We start from the raw sequence: 23,074 nt of genomic DNA on the forward strand, positions 1-23,074 counted from the left end.
CTAATTTTATAGGCATCATGATAGTTCTTTTGCTATTCCATTTTCCTGAGTTTTATCTTGATTAGAATTTCTTAGTGAATAAGCACACACCATTTTTCCTTTTGAAATGGTATCTTGACTGGACCAGAGCTAAATCTCACATGGGCTGGCTTAGTGGAGATGACTCCTCTGCTTTCATGATTCCCAGGTCTACTGTGGAGTCTGCGTGGTTCAGGCTTGTCTGATCCCGTTGAAAGTTTGGGAGATGTTACTTTTTAATGCCTAGTGAGTCCTCATGGACCCTGAGAGTCTTACTTCTGATTTGCACAGGGTTCAAGAATTTGTGAACAAACTTGAACCAAGCTCACGATGAGTTTTTAACGGAGCCGTGTGTGTGCAGTGCCTGTACAGTGACCCTCTCAGGAAATTCCAGTGCATGGAAACAGGATGCTCACAGTTTTGTCAGTTTGCATTCAATTTAGTAAATAGTCAACAAACTGTTTTTTTAAAAATTCAATAAATTTCCTTAATTCCTGAGTCTAGGGTTCTGATGGACCATGTAACATGCCATATATGAAAAACCTCCCTATGCTCCTTCTATCTTGAATGTCATCATGAGCTACTTACTTTCTTTTTTTTTTTTTATAACATCTTCATTGGAGTATAATTGCTTTACAGTGGTGTGTTAGTTTCTGCTGTATAACAAAGTGAATCAGCTATACGTATACATATATCCCCGTATCGCCTCCCTCTCTCGTCTCCCTCCCACCCTCCCTATCCCACCCCTCTAGGTGGTCACAAAGCACCGAGCTACTTACTTTCTTAAGGCTTTCATTCTTTGGGAATTACCTAAACTCTTCTTGACTTTCTTTTCTTTGGTCTGATCCAGTCTATGGGGCCAGTATCTAATCCATTTCAGTGACAGGCCATGTTTCTTGCCCTGTTTCTTTTATTAAGGACCTACCTGCTCTCTTTCTCAAAGATGTCTGGGTAAAAACCTTGTCTTATTTTCTAGTCTCTTTAGCTAGGTGTAATGCTTTTGTCATTTCTACGAAGATTGCATCTTCCATCAGGAGTCGCAAGTTGTGATACACAGTCTTTATTTTCCTTTCTTTCCTAGCATTTTTTCACTCTTAGATCTGTAGCATCGAGGGCTGTCTCTTATCCTCAATATAAGTAATTGGTGTTATTACTTTTTAGATTTCGAGTTGAGTACATATTATAGGTAGGAACTCCTATTAACTCTGATTCCATTGATCTCTCCTAATATAATGCCACCTTTCCTGAATTTTTATTACTCTTATATGAAATTTTAGGAATTAAGAATCTATAGCGCTCACGAAATAATTCTTTGTGATCTTACAAAGAATTTACAGCAACGTAGACAGACAGTGAACTCTTAGTGCTTTAGAATACAAGTAAGATTGTTCAGATTTATTAGTTTATTTGTTTTACTAGTTTTAGACTTAAAACTTTTTTTATTTTTCATACAGGGTGGCCTTCTTATTGTTTTGGCTTTTTGTGAACTTTACTAAGAAGAATGCCTCCATATAGGTAGAAATTATTCAGGAAATTGAAATTTAGCAGCAGCCTCTTGACAAGGTTGTAGGAGAAATAAAAGTTCCCCTTGTTTATAAATATTTTACTTTAAATTTCCGTCTGACTGCCTGGCACAGTTTCAGTGGAAAAAAGTGTTATATCCCTGTTACATTTAATAGAATCATAATGGCCTAAATATTTCATATTGGCTACATGATGACACTGGAAGAATTATAGGCTTTTAGAAAAGGACCTTTTATTCATATACGTATGTTATGAGTTAGAAGCTAATCTATTCGGAAGTGAATTATATTATTGTTTCATGTACCAAGGATTCAGAGCAACCAGTAATCAAGCAGACCTGTACATGCTGATTGGTTTTTGTTTTCAAAAAGGTTCAACCCATTTGAGGGAATAGATTAGCTTTTGCAGAAACAAGTGTGGCTTAAGTAGACACATTTAGGGAAAAGATGGTAGGCAAGAAAAAGAAGGAGGGGAGCGAGCCCTTTATGTAAATAGATATTAAGTGAAAATCTAAAAATACGTTTATTATAACATCACAGGCAGTTCAAACATTAGAAGTAAGAGCCCATGTATAATATTTACAAACATTTATTGCAGTGTAAAGTATGTTGACACTGCTAAATTTGCATCTGATGAAGCCAGCTTTGTTAACGAGTTTGGAGGGAGTAATATAGACTTGATGCACAACTTAAATGTAAAGATTGCTGAAAACCACTATAAGTTTGAGTCATCCATACATTTAGTGATATGTTGAATGTCAAGATTAATTTGCAATAAATCCATTAGTAGTCATGGCACTGATGTGTTAGTGCTTGCCACATAGAAGCATGCATAAATAATAAAGGTGCCACATTCCTCCACATTCCTTTCCATGCTGATAAAATGCTTGGAACTGTGATTAAGATGTACTGTGGCTGCACATTTAATTCACTTATATAATAAAGTAAAACATGTTTCCATAAAAATACAATTTAAAAAATGAAGCTAGATGACAGATCATTTTGTGTAGACTTACCCCTTTATTTAACAAAGTGAATTTTTTTGTATCATGTTATAAATCTTACCATACTAGATGTTTTATGGCAACGAACTAATATTCTTTTTCTCATGAAAGCTCCCACGTGATGCAATTTAATATCCTTCCCGGGCTTCCCTGGTGGCGCAGTTGTTAAGAATCCGCCTGCCAATGCAGGGGACAAGGGTTCAAGCCCTGGTCCGGGAAGTTCCCACACGCCGCGGAGCAACGAAGCCCATGCGCCACAACTACTGAGCCTGCGCTCTAGAGCCTGTGAGCCACAACTACGGACGCCCGCGTGCCTAGAGCCGGTGCTCCGCAACAAGAGAAGCCACCGCAATGAGAAGCCCACACACCGCAACGAAGAGTAGCCCCCGCTCGCCCCAACTAGAGAAAGCACGCACGCAGCAAGGAAGAGCCAACGCAACCAAAAATAAATAAATAAAATAAATAAATAAATTTAAAAAATATATATCCTTCCCAATGTCAATTATTAGTGAATGTAAATAATAATAGAACGGGTTTATGTGACAAAAGTGCTAATCCAAGGAATGAAATACTGAAAAGATTAATAAAAATCGGGATGTAGGAAAGCCATTTCTTAAAAGGCATTTGGTTTGAACACAACTTTGAAACGAATCAAACTTTTCTAAAGGCTCTTATATTAAAATAAAACAACAATGTTGCAATGTTAGTTATTTTCTGTTGTTAACACACACATACACACACCATCCATTCTCTTTAAAATGTATTAGGTTGGCCAAAAAGTTCGTTTTTCCACAGTATAGCTCCAAATTTATCTATGTGTACTTAGATATAATACATGCAAAAAGTATATAAATTATAAGTGTACAGCTAGATAAATTTTCACAACATGAACACAGCCATATAACTCCCACCCAGATTAAAAAAAAAAGCGTATGTTGGGCTTCCCTGGTGGCGCAGTGGTTGAGAGTCTGCCTGCCAATGCAGGGGACACGGGTTCGAGCCCTGGTCTGGGAAGATCCCACATGCCGCGGAGCAACTAGGCCCGTGAGCCACAACTACTGAGCCTGCGCGTCTGGAGCCTGTGCTCCGCCAACAAGAGAGGCCGCGATAGTGAGAGGCCCGCACACCGCGATGAAGAGTGGCCCCCGCTTGCCACAACTAGAGAAAGCCCTCGCACAGAAACGAAGACCCAACGCAGCCATAAATAAATTAATTAATTAAAAAAAAAAAAAAAAGCAAAGCTGTTAGATTAAAAAAAAAAAAAAAAAAAAAAAGCGTATGTTACCAGTATCCAGAAGCCCCCCACTATGTTCCCTCCCAGGCATTATTCCTTCCTCTTGGAAAATAATGTCAGGGTGGGAGGGAGGAATGGGGAGTGACTGCCTAACAGGTACTGCTTGAAGTTCTGGAACTAGAGAGAGGTAATGGTTACCCAAATTTGTGAATGTATTGCATGCCACTGAATTGTACACTTTAAAATGGTTAAAATGATAAATTTTATGTTCTGGGTATTTTCCCACAATTAAAAAAAAATGACCAAAAAAAAAAAACAACACTATTCTGACTTCTAACAGCACAGATCAACTTTGCCTGCTGAATTTTATATAAATGGAATCATAATCTTTTTTTTAAAATTTATTTTATTGAAGTGTAGTTGATTTACAATGTTGTGTTAATTTCTTCTGTACAGCAAAGTGATTCAGTTATATATACATATGCATTCTTTTCCATTATGGTTTATCACAGAATATTGAATATAGTTACCTGTGCTATACAGTAGGACCCTGTTGTTAATTGTAACAACACATTTGAAGAAAGAATAACAAATTATAGTTTCCTCTTTTTAAAAAAATTTTTATTTATTTATTTTTTAACATCTTTATTGGAGTATAATTGCTTTACATTGTTGTGTTAGTTTCTGCTGTATAACAAAGTGAATCAGCTATACGTATACATATATCCCCATAACCCCTCCATCTTGTGTCTCCCTCCCACCCTCCCTATCCCACCCCTCTAGGTCATCACAAAGCACCGAGCTGATCTCCCTGTGCTATGTGGCTGCTTCCCACTAGCTATCTATTTTACACTTGGTAGTGTATATATGTCCATGCCACTCTCTCACTTCTTCCCACCTTACCCTTCCCTCTCCCCGTGTCCTCAAGTCCATTCTCGACGTCTGTGTCTTTATTCCTGTCCTGCCCCTAGGTTCTTCAGAACCATTTTTATTTTTTTTAGATTCCATATATATGTGTTAGCATACAGTATTTGTTTTTTCTCTTTCTGACTTATTTCACTCTGTATGACAGACTCTAGGTCCATCCACCTCACTACAAATAACTCAGTTTCATTTCTTTTTATGGCTGAGTAATATTCCATTGTATATATGTGCCACATCTTCTTTATCCATTCATCTGTCGATGGACACCTAGGTTGCTTCCATGTCCTGGCTATTGTAAATAGTGCTGCAGTGAACATTGTGGTCCATGTCTCTTTTTGAATTATGGTTTTCTCAGGGTATATGCCCAGTAGTGGGATTGCTGGGTCATATGGTAGTTCTATTTTTAGTTTTTTAAGGAACCTCCATACTGTTCTCCATAGTGGCTGTATCAGTTTACATTCCCATCAACAGTGCAACAGGGTTCCCTTTTTCTCCACACCCTCTCCAGTATTTATTGTTTGTAGATTTTTTGATGATGGCCATTCCGACTGGTGTGAGGTGATACCTCATTGTAGTTTGATTTGCATTTCTCTAATGATTAGTAATGTTGAGCATCCTTTCATGTGTTTGTTGGCAATCTGTATATCTTCTTTGGAAAAATGTCTGTTTAGGTCTTCTGCCCATTTTTGGATTGGGTTGTTTGTTTTTTGGTTATTGAGCTGCATGAGCTGCTTGTATACTTTGGAGATTAATCCTTTGTCTGTTGCTTCGTTTGCAAATACTTTCTCCCATTCTGAAGGTTGTCTTTTCTTTTTGTTTATGGTTTCCTTTGCTCTGCAAAAGCTTTGGAGTTTCATTAGGTCCCGTTTGTTTATTTTTGTTTTTATTTCCATTTCTCTAAGAGGTGGGTCAAAAAGGATCTTGCTGTGATTTATGTCATAGAGTGTTCTGCCTATGTTTTCCTCTAAGAGTTTTATAGTGTCTGGCCTTACATTTAGGTCTTTAATCCATTTTGAGTTTATTTTTTGTGTATAGTGTTAGGGAGTGTTCTAATTTCATTCTTTTACATGTAGCTGTCCAGTTTTCCCAGCACCACTCATGAAGAGGCTGTCTTTTCTCCATTGTCAAAGATAAGGTGACCCTATGTGCGTGGGTTCATCTCTGGGCTTTCTATCCTGTTCCATAGATCTATATTTCTGTTTCTGTGCCAGTACCATATTGTCTTGATTACTGTAGCTTTGTAGTATCGTCTGAAGTCAGGGAGCCTTATTCCTCCAGCTCCGTTTTTCTTCCTCAAGATAGCTTTGGGTATTTGGGGTCTTTTGTGTTTCCATACAGATTGTGAAATTTTTTGTTCTAGTTCTGTGAAAAATGCCAGTGGTAGTTTGATAGGGATTACATTGAACCTGTAGATTGCTTTAGGTAGTATAGTCATTTTCACAATGTTGATTCTTCCAATCCAGAAACATGGTATATCTCTCCATCTGTTTGTGTCATCTTTAATTTCTTTCATCAGTGTCTTACAGTTTTCTGCATACAGGTCTTTTGTCTCCTTAGGTAGGTTTATTCCTAGGTATTTTATTCTTTTTGTTGCAGTGGTAAATGGGAGTGTTTCCTTAATTTCTCTTTCAGAGTTTTCATCATTAATGTATAGGAATGCAAGAGATTTCTGTGCATTAATTTTGTGTCCTGCTACTTTACCAAATTCATTGATTAGCTCTAGTAGTTTTCTGGTAGCATCTTTAGGATTCTCTATGTATAGTATCATGTCATCTGCAAACAGTGACAGTTTTACTTGTTCCTTTCCAATTTGGATTCCTTTTATTTATTTTTCTTCTCTGATTGCTGTGGCTAAAACTTCCAAAACTATGTTGAATAGTAGTGATGAGAGTGGGCAACCTTGTCTTGTCCCTGATCTTAGTGGAAATGGTTTCAGTTTTTCACCGTTGAGAATGATGTTGGCTGTGGGTTTGTCATATATGGCCTTTATTATGTTGAGGTAAGTTCCCTCCATGCCTATTTTCTGGAGAGTTTTTATCATAAATGGGTGTTGAATTTTGTTGAAAGCTTTTTCTGCATCTATTGAGATGATCATATGGTTTTTCTCCTTCAATTTGATCATATGGTTTTTCTCCTTCAATTTGTTAATATGGTTTATCATATTGATTGATTTGAGTATATTGAAGAATCCCTGCATTCCTGGAATAAACCCCACTTGATCATGGTGTATGATCCTTTTAATGTGCTGTTGGATTCTGTTTGCTAGTATTTTGTTGAGGATTTTTGCATCTATGTTCATCAGTGATATTGGCCTGTAGTTTTCTTTCTTTGTGACATCTTTATCTGGTTTTGGTATCAGGGTGATGGTGGCCTCGTAGAATGAGTTTGGAAGTGTTCCTCCCTCTGCTATATTTTGGAAGAGTTTGAGAAGGATAGGTGTTAGCTCTTCTCTAAATGTTTGATAGAATTTTCCTGTGAAGCCATCTGGTCCTGGGCTTTTGTTTGTTGTAAGATTGTTAATCACAGTTTCAATTTCAGTTCTTGTGATTGGTCTGTTATATTTTCTGTTTCTTCCTGGTTCAGTCTCAGAAGGTTGTGGAAATCATAATCTTTTTTTTTTTTTTTTTCAACATCATGTTAGTGAGAATCAAGGGCATTGTTGAATGTAGTTGTAGTTCATTCATCTTCATTGCTATAGAGTATTCCATTGTATAAATATACCATTGTTTATCCATTCTACCACTGATAGATATTTGGGTTGTTTTCTATTTTGGACTATTAAAAATAGTACCACTATGAAAAAAAAAAGAAAAAGAAAATGTACTGGGGACTTACCATATGCCAGGAATTAGACTGAGATGTTACTGTGCATGTTTCATTTAATCCTGGCAGAGCTCTATGAGATAGACAGTGTTAATATCCCCAAGGATAGGAAACCCAAGGGTTAGAATAAATAGCACAGTAGTCAATGTCATGTAACTAGAAAATGATATAGTTGGAATTTGAACCCTGGTCTGTCTGAGTCCAGAGCTTACATTCTTAATTACTTAGCTATTCTGCTGCAGTAGGTACATCATGTTCTTTGTTCAGAATGATGCATGTTAAATGAAGTAGATTTTGACACTTTAGTCATCTGATCTACTACATTTTATTGTGGGAGTATTCTCATATTATTAAGGTCACCAAAATAGAGTATATTGTAATTTTCTATCTTGATGGAAGGAGGGCTTTAAGAACATAGATTTTTAGAGTTTGATGCAAAATGATTTTTTTTTTAAAGCCAAGATGCTTACAGAGGTAGGTTAAGAGAGCTGTTGTGTTGGGAGGTGTGGACATCTAATTCTCTCGCTTATTACAGAATTGTGCTGATGTGTACAATACAATGCTCTATTGTGCATACAATGAAAAAAGAAGAGAGATTGATTTTCAGATATATCTGAAGAAAAAGGACACTAGTTTTCAGATATATCTGAAGAAAAAGGACACTAGGAATAATTGCATTGTTTGGCACATGGTGTTACGCTTGTTTTTGCTTGGTTTTGGCGAAACCTGAAGAATAAAGTCATTGTAGGGCAGACAGAGTAGGTACTGGCATGCTAGTTGCCAAGTCTTAACACTTATTGGAAAGGTTGAAATAGAGATGAAATCAAATCTTGAGTAACAGTATTTGTATTGTGACATTTATCTTACTGAAAATATAAACCTCTAAATTATTATCCTCAGCAACAGGAAACTTGCATAGTTCCACAAGTTTGGGAAGTGTACCCTAAACTAAATGTTAATCAACATATATTAAATGTTCTGTCATTTCACATTTACATGTTATTTTAAAATTTTTTAAAAGCATTGTGAGGTGAAAGGACAGTATATGATCATGAGGTGCAAATGTCACTTTATGGTTATGAGACATTCGAATATGATAATAGTTGGCCTTGATAAATTCAGACTGACATACCCAATTAACTTTTTCTTGACTGTCTTGTTATGATAACAGAAACATTTATGTAATAAAAAAAAAAAATACAGGAGTCGAATCTGGATACTAGATTTCCTACCAGCTCTTCCAAGTTTGCAACTTTAGTTAACAAGTTGATCCTTCTGACTAAATTTCCTCAAATGTGACGTGGGAGTAATGCTTGCCCTACTTTCCATACAGAAGTAGAGAGGAAATGAAGAAATTATTGTGAAAGTGATTTTTAATGTCAAAAATTATCATGTAATATATGATATTGTTGCCTTACAACACTACCTTACTCTGGTGATTCTGGAAAACATCTGAGTTCTTAGATTTGTTTTATATTGTTAAGTAGCATCTCTACTTGAATATTTTTCTTAATTCACATGAAATATATAGTCATTAGAGGACAAAGTTAATTAAAAGGAGAAAAATAAAATCAATCAAGTACTAACACTCAGAGGTCACCACCACATCCTCCTTTTAAAGAAATCTTTACTTTTATATGTTCTTGTCCTGTGTTTTATCAATGTAGGCTTTTCTGAAACATTTAATACTTAATTATTTGCAAAAATTACCAAGAGGAAGATTTACCAAATAGTGCTTGCTTGTTAATATTGTGGTGAACAAGCTTCTGATGTTGTAGAACATAAATGGTTGTAGAAGGCTCTGGCATTTCTGATACACAAATATGTATATTCTGAATTTTCTTTGCTTGCACACTGATTAGTACCTTTCAAATATAACTTACCTATTCTCGCATGAGAGAGATAAACTACTTTCATGCATTAGTATCCAAGAAAATGACTAACCTCTCTACCACTGCATTTTTAACAAGATTCTGTTTTATCACTTTTACATCAATATTGTCTTGACATGTTTCTTGGGTCAGGTCTACATACCAAGGCCTATTTAACCAGTCAGGCACATTAAGCATATTGCAGAGTTCTTTGGAGTTTCTCAGGGGCCTATGGAAATGTCTCAGACAGAATACAAAGAATGATTGGCCCCAAAATATCAAAAGAGAAAAAAATTGATATCATCAGCTATTTAATTAAATGTACATGAATGTGACATTGTCAACATCATTTAATTGGTAAATTTGGTTCATAGAAATTTAATGTGTAGATATCTTGAAAACATACTGCTGTACACTCAACTTTTACTTACAACCCTTACTCTTGGTAGAAGCTATATTTCTGTACACACAAGATGCTTTGTGGCCTAAATTTTAGTATTTAGTTTTATTGCTTTCGTTACCATGTTGGCACATAGTAGGTACACAATAAATATGTATTGGCCTCCTTTGTTATTGGAAGGCTACACTCCTATAAATTGTACCTTAAGGTCTATTCCTGGGATAACTAAATAAATATTTCTCTGGTCCCCTTTAGTGTGGAGGAAGATTCATTCTCCTTTATATATATCTTTGCTTGTCTCTTCCAAATATTCTTACTCAAAGAATTAATCTTATTGCATTAAATGAGGTAGATGCCAGTGGTGCAATGAAATAGGACTTTAACACATTGGATGCTTAGGAAATTTGTTTGAAACAAAACTCTTTTTAGAGCAAGATAGATAATTTACTGACATCACCATCATAAAGTAAAATTTGAAGATTTACCAAATGAGGCTATGATATTATTCTTATTGCTGTAAGACTAGCATTTGCTTTGGGAAAAAAATGGGTCTTTTTATGGAGCTGGATAGTTTGACAACTAGTAGATGTTGCTTGTTAAATAAGACCTGACTTCTATAGATGGGATCTATTATCTGTATTTTCTTGACATGACTGTTGGGTCTTATGGCTGTTCATCCATTAGTTATGATCTGTCATATGTGAATAGGCCCTCTCTCCATAAAAGTTGATTCATAGCATACTTCTTGCAATTTCCTTCCCTGTGCTCTATGACCCTATCACATCTACATGAAGCTCTTGTTTCAAAAACAAGTTGATATATGTTTCTGCTCCTTTTGAAGCATCCAAAGTCAATGTTTCCTACTAAACTATTTTTTTAAACTGGAAGAAAGAAATAAAGCCCCATTACATTGCATGCTTGTCCAACTCAGTGGAAAAAGCAGTAATCTCCCGTTTGTTCTGAAACACCTGCTGGTAGATTTAATGAGTGTATTAAAAATGGAGCTGCCTTGATATTTCTTTTTAAAAAAACTCTGTTCTCTTTCTTGAGCATGTTTGATTAAAATCTGTTATTTGCTTATTTGCTTTGCCATAGGTTTTTGTTTTTGTTCTTGTTATTTTATTTTATTTATTTATGACTGCCATGGTGTAAATTTAATACTTTACTGATATGTCAACATAACAAACATAGGAAAGTGTGCCCTTGATGTATTTGGACTAATTGGTTTTGGTTTTTGTTTTCCAGCTGGGACAACATATATCTTTAGCAAAGGTGGTGGACAAATCACGTATAAGTGGCCTCCTAATGACCGGCCAAGTACACGAGCAGACAGACTGGCCATAGGGTTTAGCACTGTTCAGAAAGAAGCTGTATTGGTGCGAGTGGACAGTTCTTCTGGCCTGGGAGACTACCTAGAGCTGCATATAGTAAGTACTTCTAAAATAAGATTCAGCTTTTAGCTTTTACTGTTAGCTTTTTGTAAATAATGTATAATTCTGCTTTTTGGACATTTCCCTCCCCCCAGCAAAAAATATACAGAAAATATAAATATACTCTAGAGGTAATAAGACCTTATAGCTATTACTGTTGTTAAAATGTTCTTGACAATAGATTTTTTTTCTTTTTAAGTGAAAATTCCTCTCAGTTCTCTGTTCACAAGGAATTATTCTTGGTGTGTTTTTAGTGACTTTAGGCAGTCTTGCCAAATTAATAAAAAACATTGTGGTCCAGTAGATACTATTCCATCTGGCTGGAAGCAGGAGGTTGTAATACTGGTGACAGCAGATCTGGATCCAGTGTCCTTGTTTCTTTTCTCACCTGAGAAAAGAATTGTCTAAAGTCACATGCAATGGACAGGCGAAAAGGAATCTTTAAAGGTATTTGGGGATACGAAAGAAAAAGACAAAAAGATTACTTCTATGCCATCTTAAACTCATTTTGATACATACACATCAAGAAAATACAATGGACTCTTGCCATTTATATCCTGGGACCATGCCTTTTTCTCTAAGTTCTAAGCCTCCCACAAGAATTTAGTTAGCTTTTAGTGAATGTCAAATAATAATTCATGAATGAAAAGCTTTCTTTACCTTTTAAAGTTGTCATAACTGACTATAGCTTGGGGACTCTTCCTTATATCTCTGCTTTCAAAGAGTTACTAATTTGTGTGGTTGCAATTCTTTAACTTCTCATTTACTCACGATATTTGCAAAGAATCACACAGTCTTTCATTGTCAAGAGATATTAATATTTTATTGATATATCAAAATAACAACCATAGGAAAGTGTCATATATTCAAAACACTCTAAAGGGTTCTTATCATCATAGTTCTTGGTCTAAACTCTCTATCTTCTGGAAGGTCCAGAAGCATATCAACCTCTTCATCTGCCTTTCTGTTCTTGAGGTAGTTTATCTCTTCTGCCTTATGTGATCGTATAAGTTTGTTTTGTTTTGCTTTTGTTTATCCTTGCAAGTTCTCCCTTTACCTGCACCCATGCCTCAGAAGACCTTAGATTAGGTCAACATGTTCTTTCCTGTTAGAAACTGGCCTTCAGGCTCTCACTGTAAAATGATTAGGAAAATCACCAAACACCAAAATACATTATCACAAACTTGCAGGGTCTTAATTCTCAAAGTTTTATTCATTTATTTTCTTAATCTTAGTTTTCTGTTAGGTTTCTAGAATTTCCAATAAACTCAGTAAGGTTTACAACTGACCACAAGAGCTGAATTCATTGCTAATCTTGGAAAACAAAAACAAAAAAACCCCAAAACACCTCAGCACAACCATTACTGAACCATCATAAATTTTCAATTCAAAATGCAGTTGTCAAAATGGGAAACGTTGGAAAGTAATTTTAGCTGTCTTTTGGCAAATGTCTAACCATCAGAATTGAAGGCATCTGGATTTTTATGGCATCATAAATAAGTGATCAGCTGAGATAACTAATGCAGTAAGGAATCTTGCTGTTTAGAGTAATCTCAACTTTCCAAATGTATTTGCTCCATTCTGATTTAAGAGCCTTGGTACTTCAAAAAATAAATAAATAATCAAAAAGAAAACAAGAGCTTTTCCTCCTGAAAGAAAAATACTTATTGATCCATAACCAATTACACATTTACCCTGAGAAAAGGTTCTATAATGATCACTTGCAAATCATAAGGGGCCATGTTATTGAATTACTCAAACCACTGTTTGTTTTATGGTCAAAGGGTTTTAGTCTACAGGAATGGGTATTTCTTTCCAATTCTGATCAACTGTGCCTTAGAGTCCTTGTATATGTAAAGGAACTTGTCCCTAAAAACCCAGCCCAGTACCTTCCAAAGCTTCTTTACTGGCCAGAGATTCCTGATAGATGTCCTGTGAGGCCCTCCTTCTTTCTGATTCTCCTCTCTTGGTCTTGGCTGGCCATTCACTTTGGATTCAGTTTTTGTTTCTAACACCCTTCCTCTTGGATTGGCTGTCTTCAAACTCTTTCTTAATCCTAGCCTGTCCTTGACTAGGAAATGGAAGATGGATGTTGGTTCCCTGGGCTTACCAAACACCATTTGTAGTCAGCCCTACTAACTCCTATATCAACTACTAGGACCCAGTCTTAGTCCAAATCTGGCCAACTAAAACTTTCCATTTCCCCCCTTTTTCTCTCATTGCCTGCAAGCAGTGATCAGCCATTACTGACTCAGCAAGTTGCTTACATGAAGGTAAGCCACTTTTTTCCATGTTTCCACATTACAAACAAAAGTAAGCCAGTGGTTTTCTTTTTCTTCTAAAGTTTACCTTTAACTCTTTCCCATAATGTTGGGTACATGGAAGAGGAAGAGAAAGAGGAGTTAGATATTAAAAAAGGGAAGAGAGAGAGCTTGAGAAAAAGAGAGAGAGGGAGAGAGAAAGGGATGGAGGGAGGGAAGAAGGAAGTAAAGGGACGGAAAATGAAGTGGGTGGGGACCAAAGCTGATACCCATGGCTGATAGAAGCAGAAGTATTCTTAATAATAATGATTCTTAGATTTGGGACTGTTCAAAGGCTATTTTATCAAATGGTTTACATACCTTTGAGTACATCCTGATTTTCCCCAAATCATTTCTTCTGCTTCTTTCAGAATTGGAAATATAAGAGGAAAACAACAATTGTAGAAAGATTATTACTACTGTCTGATTTTAGTTTTTAAATATAACTGACTTAAAAATTAACCTGATGATATCACAGATATGTTTAATCTGTAAAAGTTAGAAATTTTGGTTATCTATTAAACTTCCAAGAAAATTTCTATAAACCTTCAAGGTCAGCCAAGTATAAACTATGCTCTGATCTTATTTAAAAGCTATATTTATATCCTCAATTAATGGAATTAACCAATAAGCTGGAAAGTCAATTGCACACATTAAAAGTTGCTCCAGTCTTGCTGAATTGTGTAATGCCACTTTAGTTCGATAACTTTTAAAATCTGATTGGCATATAATTTCAGTGAGGATGTGAATATTTGACATTATTATCCTATTTTTTCAAATGATCATGTTTGATTTTACTTAAACATATAATCATATTTAAATTTTGATTAACTATACTCTTAAAAATATAATAACTTGGAATAAAATGATTTTTTACTTAAGTGGCCTAGTCTTTACAGATGGATTTTTTGCCATGTTAATATTAATGCTACCACTATTAACCTCAAAGCCATATGATATTGCTATTGAAATGTACAAGGTTTTAGAAGGGGCTGAAGGGAAGATTAAGACATGAAGTGAGGGGCAATTAATTAACACAGTGCGTAGAATACAAGTGCTCAGAAATGTTTTCTGAAATAATAAAAGAATTCATGAATTATATATTGAAAATATTGTGGCTTGGGTTGAGTATAGACTCTCAGGTTTTCAGTAGTCAAAGTGAAGTCATATGTGCAGTTTAGTTTCTACATAACTCGGAAGAAAGTCATCCAACTTCTTGTTTACGATATAGAAAAAGTGTAGCACTCTATACATACCGGCTGTATTATTCAAAAGTTACGTATTTTTGTTGATGTTGTTTTCTGAATCTTTAGCTAAGAATTGATTATGGTAGTTGGTTGTTTAAAGAAAGTCTATGGTGAGAATTTTTGCTGGATGAGTGATTATCTCTCCTTAGTAATTGCCTCATTTATTGTAACTCACTTTTATCTTGAGTTGTTCTCTAGTCATTTCAGACCTGTCCATTTTTTCAAATAGCGGTAAACTTTCTGATGGCTTAGAACAAAATTTATAATAATGATGACTAATAAGAAAAATAATGTAATGTAGAAATGTGGCTTTTCATCATTTATGTCAGTACATGCTAGGAGCCTGTCCAGAAATATTTTCTGAGCAACTAATATGGCCCAAGCCTATGTTCAGGGTTCTGTGGATACAAAAATAAATGAGCTCACCACTTAATACTTATCTCAATAAATATTAGCTAGATAAATGAATGAAAAAACTAGCTGGGACCCTGGTTACCAGGTAGCTCAGATTATTTATAGTAAACATACTTTGTCCCAACGTGACTAGTGTTTCTTGGTTATTTCTCCATCTTGGTATATCTCCATTTCTTCCCTTTGCAGTTTTACTTTCTTATCTGCAAAGTATTTGTAAGAATGTGGACAAATGATAGGTTTTTAAGATAGAGAATTTAAAAAGGGCTGCCCTGGTGGCGCAGTGGTTAAGAATCCGCCTGCCAATGCAGGGGACATGGGTTCAAGCCCTGGTCCGGGAAGATCCCACATGCTGCGGAGCAACTAAGCCCGTGCGTCACAACTACTGAGCCTGTGCTCTAGAGCCCATGAGCCACAAATACTGAAGCCCGCGCGCCTAGAGCCCGTGCTCTGCAACAAGAGAAACCACTGCAGTGAGAAGCCCGTGCACCACAAGGAAGAGTAGCCCCCGCTCACCTCAACTAGAGAAAGCCCACGTGCAGCAACGAAGCCCCAACGCCGCCAAAAAAACAAAAAACAAATAAAAACTGTAAAGTGTTCTATTATACACATTTAAATTAGTAATGGTGATTATTTAATCAATATTGAATAAAGTAATCTCTTAGAGGCAATACGCAAAAAAATTAAATTCAAGTTTTTCATAATTTATGAGGTACATCTAAAAATTTTACCAGTGTCGTCACTCTAGAGGAAACATCTCTCATAAATCAGTCTGGTAATGTTAACTGGAGATTACTTAACTCTTCTGACTTAGAAGAAAGCACTGCAGATGTGTGCTCACTCACTGCCATGAATATTAGCACGTGCGTTGGTTCTGACCAGAGGAAGTGTGTGGAGGATGGAGGAGAGGATGAGTGGAGAGTGTTCTTTGAAATCCTTTCATCTTCAGAGCATGAAAGAGCATTGCAAATTCGATCAGTGAATTGTTGTATATATTTGCCTTAAGTGTTTCTCCTTTGTAATTTCCTGGGCTGGAAGCCTTATTTTTGAAACCAAGCTCTTAATTGATTTTGATTTAGAAATACACCTTTTGATCAGCGATTTTAGTGTAGACTAGAAGCATAGTGTATTTATAGTAAATATTACAGGTCTCAAAAATAGCTTATCGGTATTTTTGACATGTCAAATCTTTCTCATCATCTTATCTTATGCTTTATGAAGATTAAGTTTAAAAAATCTTTTAAAAGTCAATACTTATATATTGGTGCATGTCTATATCAACAAGATAAAACCCAATTATTCCCTCACAGGTTTTTCTAGAATTTCAACTGTTTCATCTGAAACACTCTTTTTAACCAACAGATTCACCTATTTTAAGAATTTCACTTTGCCATGTAATATTTAAATTAAAGCCTGTAAATCATACACAGTAGATATTTTATTTGGTTTTGTTTTCCTTGTTCTTACGTGAGTTAGAGAACATGTGGCCTATTTGACAAGAATTTTAAAAGAAAGGCTAAAATAATGTCTTTTTACCATGTGTTGCAAAATTTTTGCCCAAGCTTCTAAGGTATGAAGGATGAATGTTATCTTTGAAGAAAATGGGAGAAATGATGGTCATATTTCAGTATGCTTAAGTGCTGTCCAAATATCTTGAAACAGTCCTATTTTGGGATGGATGGGGTCAAGTGAATTAAAATAAATTCCTCCCTTCATCCTTTCCCCTTAGAAGTTAATTCAGTATCTCATTTTCTAATGAAAATTAGTATCTCATTTTCTAAGCTGGTTGTCACCTTTGAGCATAAGTAAATCTCTCTGAATTTGGTTTTAGATTTCTAGAATTATTTCCTCCTCTGAAATTCTACTGCTGTGAAATTTAATAAAAAGAACCAAAACAGCTGTTTCTAGCTGCACCTCCTTATTTCATGTACTTATGACTTAGATGCTTAAACAGCTGCCACACCTTCTCAGTTATCTTCCTGTCTCTGTTCTGAATACTTTCCAATCCATTTTATGTACTTATGTCAGGTTAATTTGCTAAAATGCTTCTTTGATTATTCCTCTATTATTCCTCTTTTAAAACACACTGATTGTACCAAATAGTCTAACCTCAGTAGTGTGTGTTTGCTTTTAGGCTATGTTTCGTCAATTTTGTTTAGCTAATCCATTAAAGAGGACTGAGAAATTTTATTTCAATTCTGAATGTTAATGGTCAGATACAAAATATTGCCTTCTCATTTGTGAAATTATATTGTGTTAACAGATAATAATCAAACCCACATAGAAGTAATAACAATAAAACCAAAACAAAATTTAAAAAAAAAACAACACACTGATGCTTCCCAAGTATGTACAGGTAAAGGCACATTCTGTGACTAACAGTTAATGTCCTGAACATTCTGATCTTAATTTCCCTTTTCAGTCCATATTTCCACAATTCTATTCTTATCTTTCCATGCCAGTGAAATTTATTAGTCCACTTTTTAAAAAAATGAACTTCTTATTTTCATTTCTCTGTTTCTGAATCTGTGCAGAAGGTTTCTTCTCATTCTCTCTCACTCTCTAGATTCTGCTCAGTCATCATCTTCTCTATCCAAATGGGTGTTTTCAGGGTTGGGCCTGGGATCTTGTAGCGCTCTGAGCTAGCAGAAAGAAGTCTAGAGCTCAGGAATCTCTTTGGAAAAGCTGCTAAAACAATGGCCAGGGCATTATCTAGGTAGAGAAAATCTTGGACATAGATTCTCCTCCAATCTATGATCACTGCTCTTCTTGACCTACTGTTTTGTGTTGGAACCCAAGCTATATTAACAGAATGGTTTCAAATCCATTCTAAGTTAGCCAATGATGAGTTGCCCTTTTCTTATGACAAGATGCCAAAACAAGAAAATTGGTGAATCCTTTCTGGCTACTGAGCACACCTCCATTTCTTCTGTAGCTAATATTTTTCAAAAGCATACCTTCAAGAAACATTCCTTTGGCCCATTCAACACATCATTATTGATCACCTATAATGCAGTTTGTAATGTATTAACTACCTATTTCTGTGTAACAAATTTCCCCACAATTTAGCAACTTAAAACAGCAAATATTTATTATCTTATATAGGCTCAGAAATCCAGGAGCAGCTGAGCCTAGGGTATTAAGAGATTCCCAGGAGCAGACATGGTTAAGATCTCCCATGCTCAGAATATATCTGATATCTGATACGTTCATTCTTATGATCAAGACGTCAACATGTCTTAGGAAGAAATGATGAGCAGCAATGAAAGCATACACTGGCTTTAAGATTAAGGATGCTGGCTTTTGCAGAAGTCTAAACACAATATAGATGGATGGAAAAAGAGTAATGACATTGCTTGAGGGTTAAGACCTAGTTTGGGGAATGCATACTGAATAAGGAGTCATTTTTACACGCCTTTTATTGCACCAAAAAACCCCCACTGAAAGCCATAAACAAAATGCATGAGAGTAGTAGTTAAAAAATGCAAACAGCATAGTGAATATGTCAGTCAAAGACCAGGAAACAAGATGGAAGTGACACTATGGCATTGCAGTCCTATGAAAGCTGATGTTGCACCACTTCAGACACAGGCAGTTCGTTTCAACAAAAGGAAGGAAATGACCTAGGTGAATATACTCAGGGACACTCAAGTTAACCCTAGGCATAAATAAGCCACATTTTAAATCAGTAGCAAAGAACTAGAGATAATTTTTACTGGGCCTGAGAAAATTCTTCTGAAGAAAACAAGCATTTTCGGAGCTGTGAAATGCACAGGTGTTATTTTTAGGAGGTTACTTTAGGAGGTAGTATGCTAGACCTGGGGACGCTTAGGTCACAAGACAGGAAACTGTTTAACCTCTCTGTCAACAAAGCACAGCCCTGGAAGAACCTACTTCTCAGGTTTCTGAGGAGACACTTTCATGGTGGTGTTCACCTATCAAAAGAAACACTTCCTCCTGAAACTACCCCTTAGGGCCTTGCTGCCCAACAAAGAGTGGAAATACAAGACTGACAGGCCAAAAAACTCTTTGGTGAAAGATCAAAATTTAATTGATTATTCAGGCTTTTTGGTCTATGAAAAAAAAGTTAATCTTAATATTCCTGAAATTCTGTTCTGCATTTTAGCCAGCAAATGCAGACTGCTTATTCCCAGACACACTCCCTGACTTCCCCTCTTATCATCACCTACCAGCATTGCCAAAGGCATCTCCACCTGGATGTCTCACAGGTAAAACTGAATTCGTCGTCTTCCAGCTACCTGCCCATCTACACAGTTACAGATGAAAACTTTGACATCTTTCCCCTGCTTGCTTTTATGAAGTAATTTGTTTCTCACTAAATTCCAGAAATGTCTTTCAATCAGTACTGCCCAATAGAAATATAACGTGAGCCATGTATGTAACTTTAAGTTCTCTAGTAGTCACATTAAAAAAGAAAAAAAAAACTCAGATGAAACTAACTTTTAATATATTTTATGTAACTCACTATATCCAAAGTATTATGTTAACATATAATCAATATACATTTTACTATGTTTTATATTATTATTTCATGCTAAATTTTGATATCTAATGTGTGTTTTACACTTATGGTGCCTCTCAATTCAGAATCTAAATTTGCATCAGAAATACTGTATATTTCATAAAATTTCCCACAGGAAGCATAGATTCACGTAGCTGAATTATCATAAACATACTTAAAAATTTTCCATAATTGAGTCAACTCTCAGTTTTAAATTTACATCTAACTTAATTACAATTAAATACATTTTGAAATTCAGTTCTTCAGTTCCATTAGCCACATTTCAAGTGCTTAACAGAGCTTTAGAATTTATCTGCTTTCTTTGACTCCCATTATTCTTGCCTTAAGTGAATGTTCTCTTCTTGAACTGTTGCACAGACTTCAAACTGATCTCTCTGCTCGCAAGGTTCGTCTCCTTTCTAATTCATCTCTGCACTGCCACCAGAACGATTGTTGTAAAGTAAAAACTTGGTTATTTCAACCTCTGGTTCTAAACGTTTCATGGCAGTGGGTCTCTCAACCTCTTTTAGTTCAGGACATATCTGACTGATAATATTCAGCCACCTGTATCAGTAATTGTGCTCACTTAGAGGCAAAAAAAGCTCCTAAGTGAACAAAAGCAGGGAGAGTGCGGCACAGAGCCTGAGACTCAACCCATCACTCCTCCGCTTCCCTCTCTGCTCTGCAAGACTGTATCTCAACTCCTCGCTTGCCCCCAAGGCTGTTCAGGGATGGGCATGAACTCCCCGTTCAGACTATCAATTTGAAGTCCCTCCATAATATTCATTAACTATTTTTTCCCAAAGTTTATTTAAAGTATGGGGAGAAACTGACTTTCAGTTTTTCAAAACTGTATACATAGACACTTAGTAATTTACTTCTCCTGGACAAAGGAAAGTCAATTGTCTGGAAAAGAATCGGCCCCAAAACCCTGTATCACTTTTTAGTAGTCCTTGTACTTTCTTCTGTTTTTGGTGGCAGTTTTGTGAACCAGGCAAAATTTGGGGTTCAGATTAAAGTGCTTAAGTTACAATGGCAGATCCTTTATTGAAGATGAAAAATGTGATGCTGAGCCACAGTGTCAGGGCGGCGACTTCCATCTATTTCGTGCACCTCTGTATTCCCAGAGGCCAGCTAGAGCCTGGAATTTAGCAAATGAGCAATAAATATTTGTTGAAATAATCTTTTGGTTCTAGAAGCTCTGCCAATTTAAACTGCCTGTGTGCATTCTGAAAACGTTCAGGGGCAATAAATAGCTCAGTGCTGCTCCGGTCAAGGGCATGGTCTCCTTTAGAAGAAGTTGGTTTATATTTAACTTGTTAAGTGTGGATTTGAGCTGCAAATCTGAGCTAACTGCTAGCATGTCTCAAATTCATTATGTTGCCTCTTTATAGATTGGTATCTCAAGGCAAGATTCTGGTGCACCATGCCTTCATTCTGTTGGAGAACCACCAGCCTACAATGCAAATAGTTCAAAAGCCAAAAACTCCTTAGCTGGACCTGCAATGCATGCAAAATCTGGGCTTACTTTCTGGCTCTATCTCCAGCTGTTCCCCACTCCAACTCAGACATAATCTCATTTTAATATACGTATTTAACAAACCTTTTTTTTTTTAACATCTTTATTGGAGTATAATTGCTTTTACAATGGTGTGTTAGTTTCTGCTGTATAACAAAGTGAATCAGCTATACATATACATATATCCCCATATCTCTTCCTTCTTGTGTCTCCCTCCCACCCTCCCTATCCCACCCCTCTAGGTGGTCACAAAGCACGGAGCTGATCTCCCTGTGCTATGTGGCTGCTTCCCACTAGCTATCTATTTTACATTTGGTAGTATATATATGTCCATGCCACTCTCACTAAGTCCCAGGTTACCCTTCCCCGTGTCTTCAAGTCCATTCTCTGTGTCTGCGTCTTTATTCTGTCCTGCCCCTAGGTTCTTCAGAGCCAAGTTTTTTGTTTTTTTGTTTTTTGTTTTAGATTCCATATATATGTGTTAGCATACAGTATTTGTTTTTCTCTTTCTGACTTACTTCACTCTCTATGATAGACTTTTTTAAAGCACCTTTCAAGGCACTTGCAATACAGTCGAGTGAGGCGTGGCTTTTGACCTCAAGTATCTTAGAATTTAATGGATAAATTTTATTCTTATGACATATTAGTCACAGAATGTAGGCATAGGCTGATATTCCAAACCTTCCTGCTGTAGAAACACAAAGGTTTTAAGTGTGACATTTATAAAAGCAACCAATAATCACATGACTGTTCTAATTTTACATTTGTTATCCATTTAATACTCATAAAAACCCTACAGTAAAAAATTTTATCCTTATTTAGTTAATGAGGAAAGGAGGCACAGGTCACACAGCTAGTAAGCAAAACCAGGATTTGAACTCAGGCAGTCTGACTTCTAAGTCGATGTGCTTAACATCTGGGCCTTATGTGTGTGGTGCAGGTAAAGGTATAGGGGGCAAGCCATCTTCTGGTTACACCCCACAACTCTGCCTGTGGTCTGTTTAATGCAGCTCTGTGAAGTCAAACAACCTCAGCTTTTAGCATACCATACATCACTTGAATTACTGAGCATTCCAGACATCAGCTATATAAACTATTTTCTCTAGTTAAATAAGCACATAGAAAGTTATCTGGTTGACTAGTTGCCTCAAACATTTTGTATTTAGCTAGTTAGCTTTTGTAATTAGATTGATTTGTAAATTTGGGGTGTACATAATTTTAAAGGCAGAGAACAATTTTCAAAAAATATTTGTACCAATAATGAAATGACAGTCAGCAAAGATAGACCTCCAAAGTGCCTCTGTTCATGCTCATTTCTTTCTTTGAAATATTCCTATTTCCTCTCACTCCTGCTTGCCTTCCTCTCTTTTCTAGTCTGGTGAGTTTCTGTTCATCTTTAAGGCCTGGATCATATATTTCATAAATTTGTGAAGCCTTCCTTGGTCCCCTAGGGAATAACTAATCATGCGCTTCTTGGTACTAACATAGCACTTTGTTCTATTTATTTATTTATTTATGGCCGTGTTGGGTCTTCATCGCTCGCTGCGCACGGGCTTTCTCTAGTTGCAGCAAGCGGGGGTGGGGTGGGGTGGCGGGGGGCTACTCTTTGTTGCGGTGCGCGATCTTCTCATTGCGGTGGCTTCTCTTGTTGCTCAGCACGGGCTCTAGACGCGTGGGCTTCAGTAGTTGCAGCATGTGGGCTCAGTAGTTGTGCCTCGTGGGCTCTAGGCCACAGGCTCAGTAGCTGTGGCGCACGGGCTTAGTTGCTCCGCAGCATGTGGGATCTTCCCGGAACAGGGCTCAACCCGTGTCCCCTGCATTGGCAGGCAGATTCTTAACCGCTGCGCC

General features: G+C 36.4%; 1 protein-coding gene across 25 annotated transcripts in view; it reads left to right on the forward strand.

Moving 5' to 3' along the window:
- The window catches only part of NRXN1 (neurexin 1), a 1,120,109-nt gene that overhangs the window by 792,241 nt on the left and 304,794 nt on the right, over positions 1–23,074 (forward strand). For all 25 annotated transcript variants that reach the window (XM_082427614.1, XM_082427616.1, XM_082427619.1 and 22 more), the window contains one exon: positions 11,043–11,224. In XM_082427614.1, the coding sequence (XP_082283740.1) occupies positions 11,043–11,224 (182 nt within the window). The remainder of the gene's footprint in view (positions 1–11,042; positions 11,225–23,074) is intronic.

Source organism: Balaenoptera physalus, assembly GCF_965194825.1.
Source record: "Balaenoptera physalus genome assembly, chromosome: 15".
Taxonomy (NCBI): domain Eukaryota; kingdom Metazoa; phylum Chordata; class Mammalia; order Artiodactyla; family Balaenopteridae; genus Balaenoptera; species Balaenoptera physalus.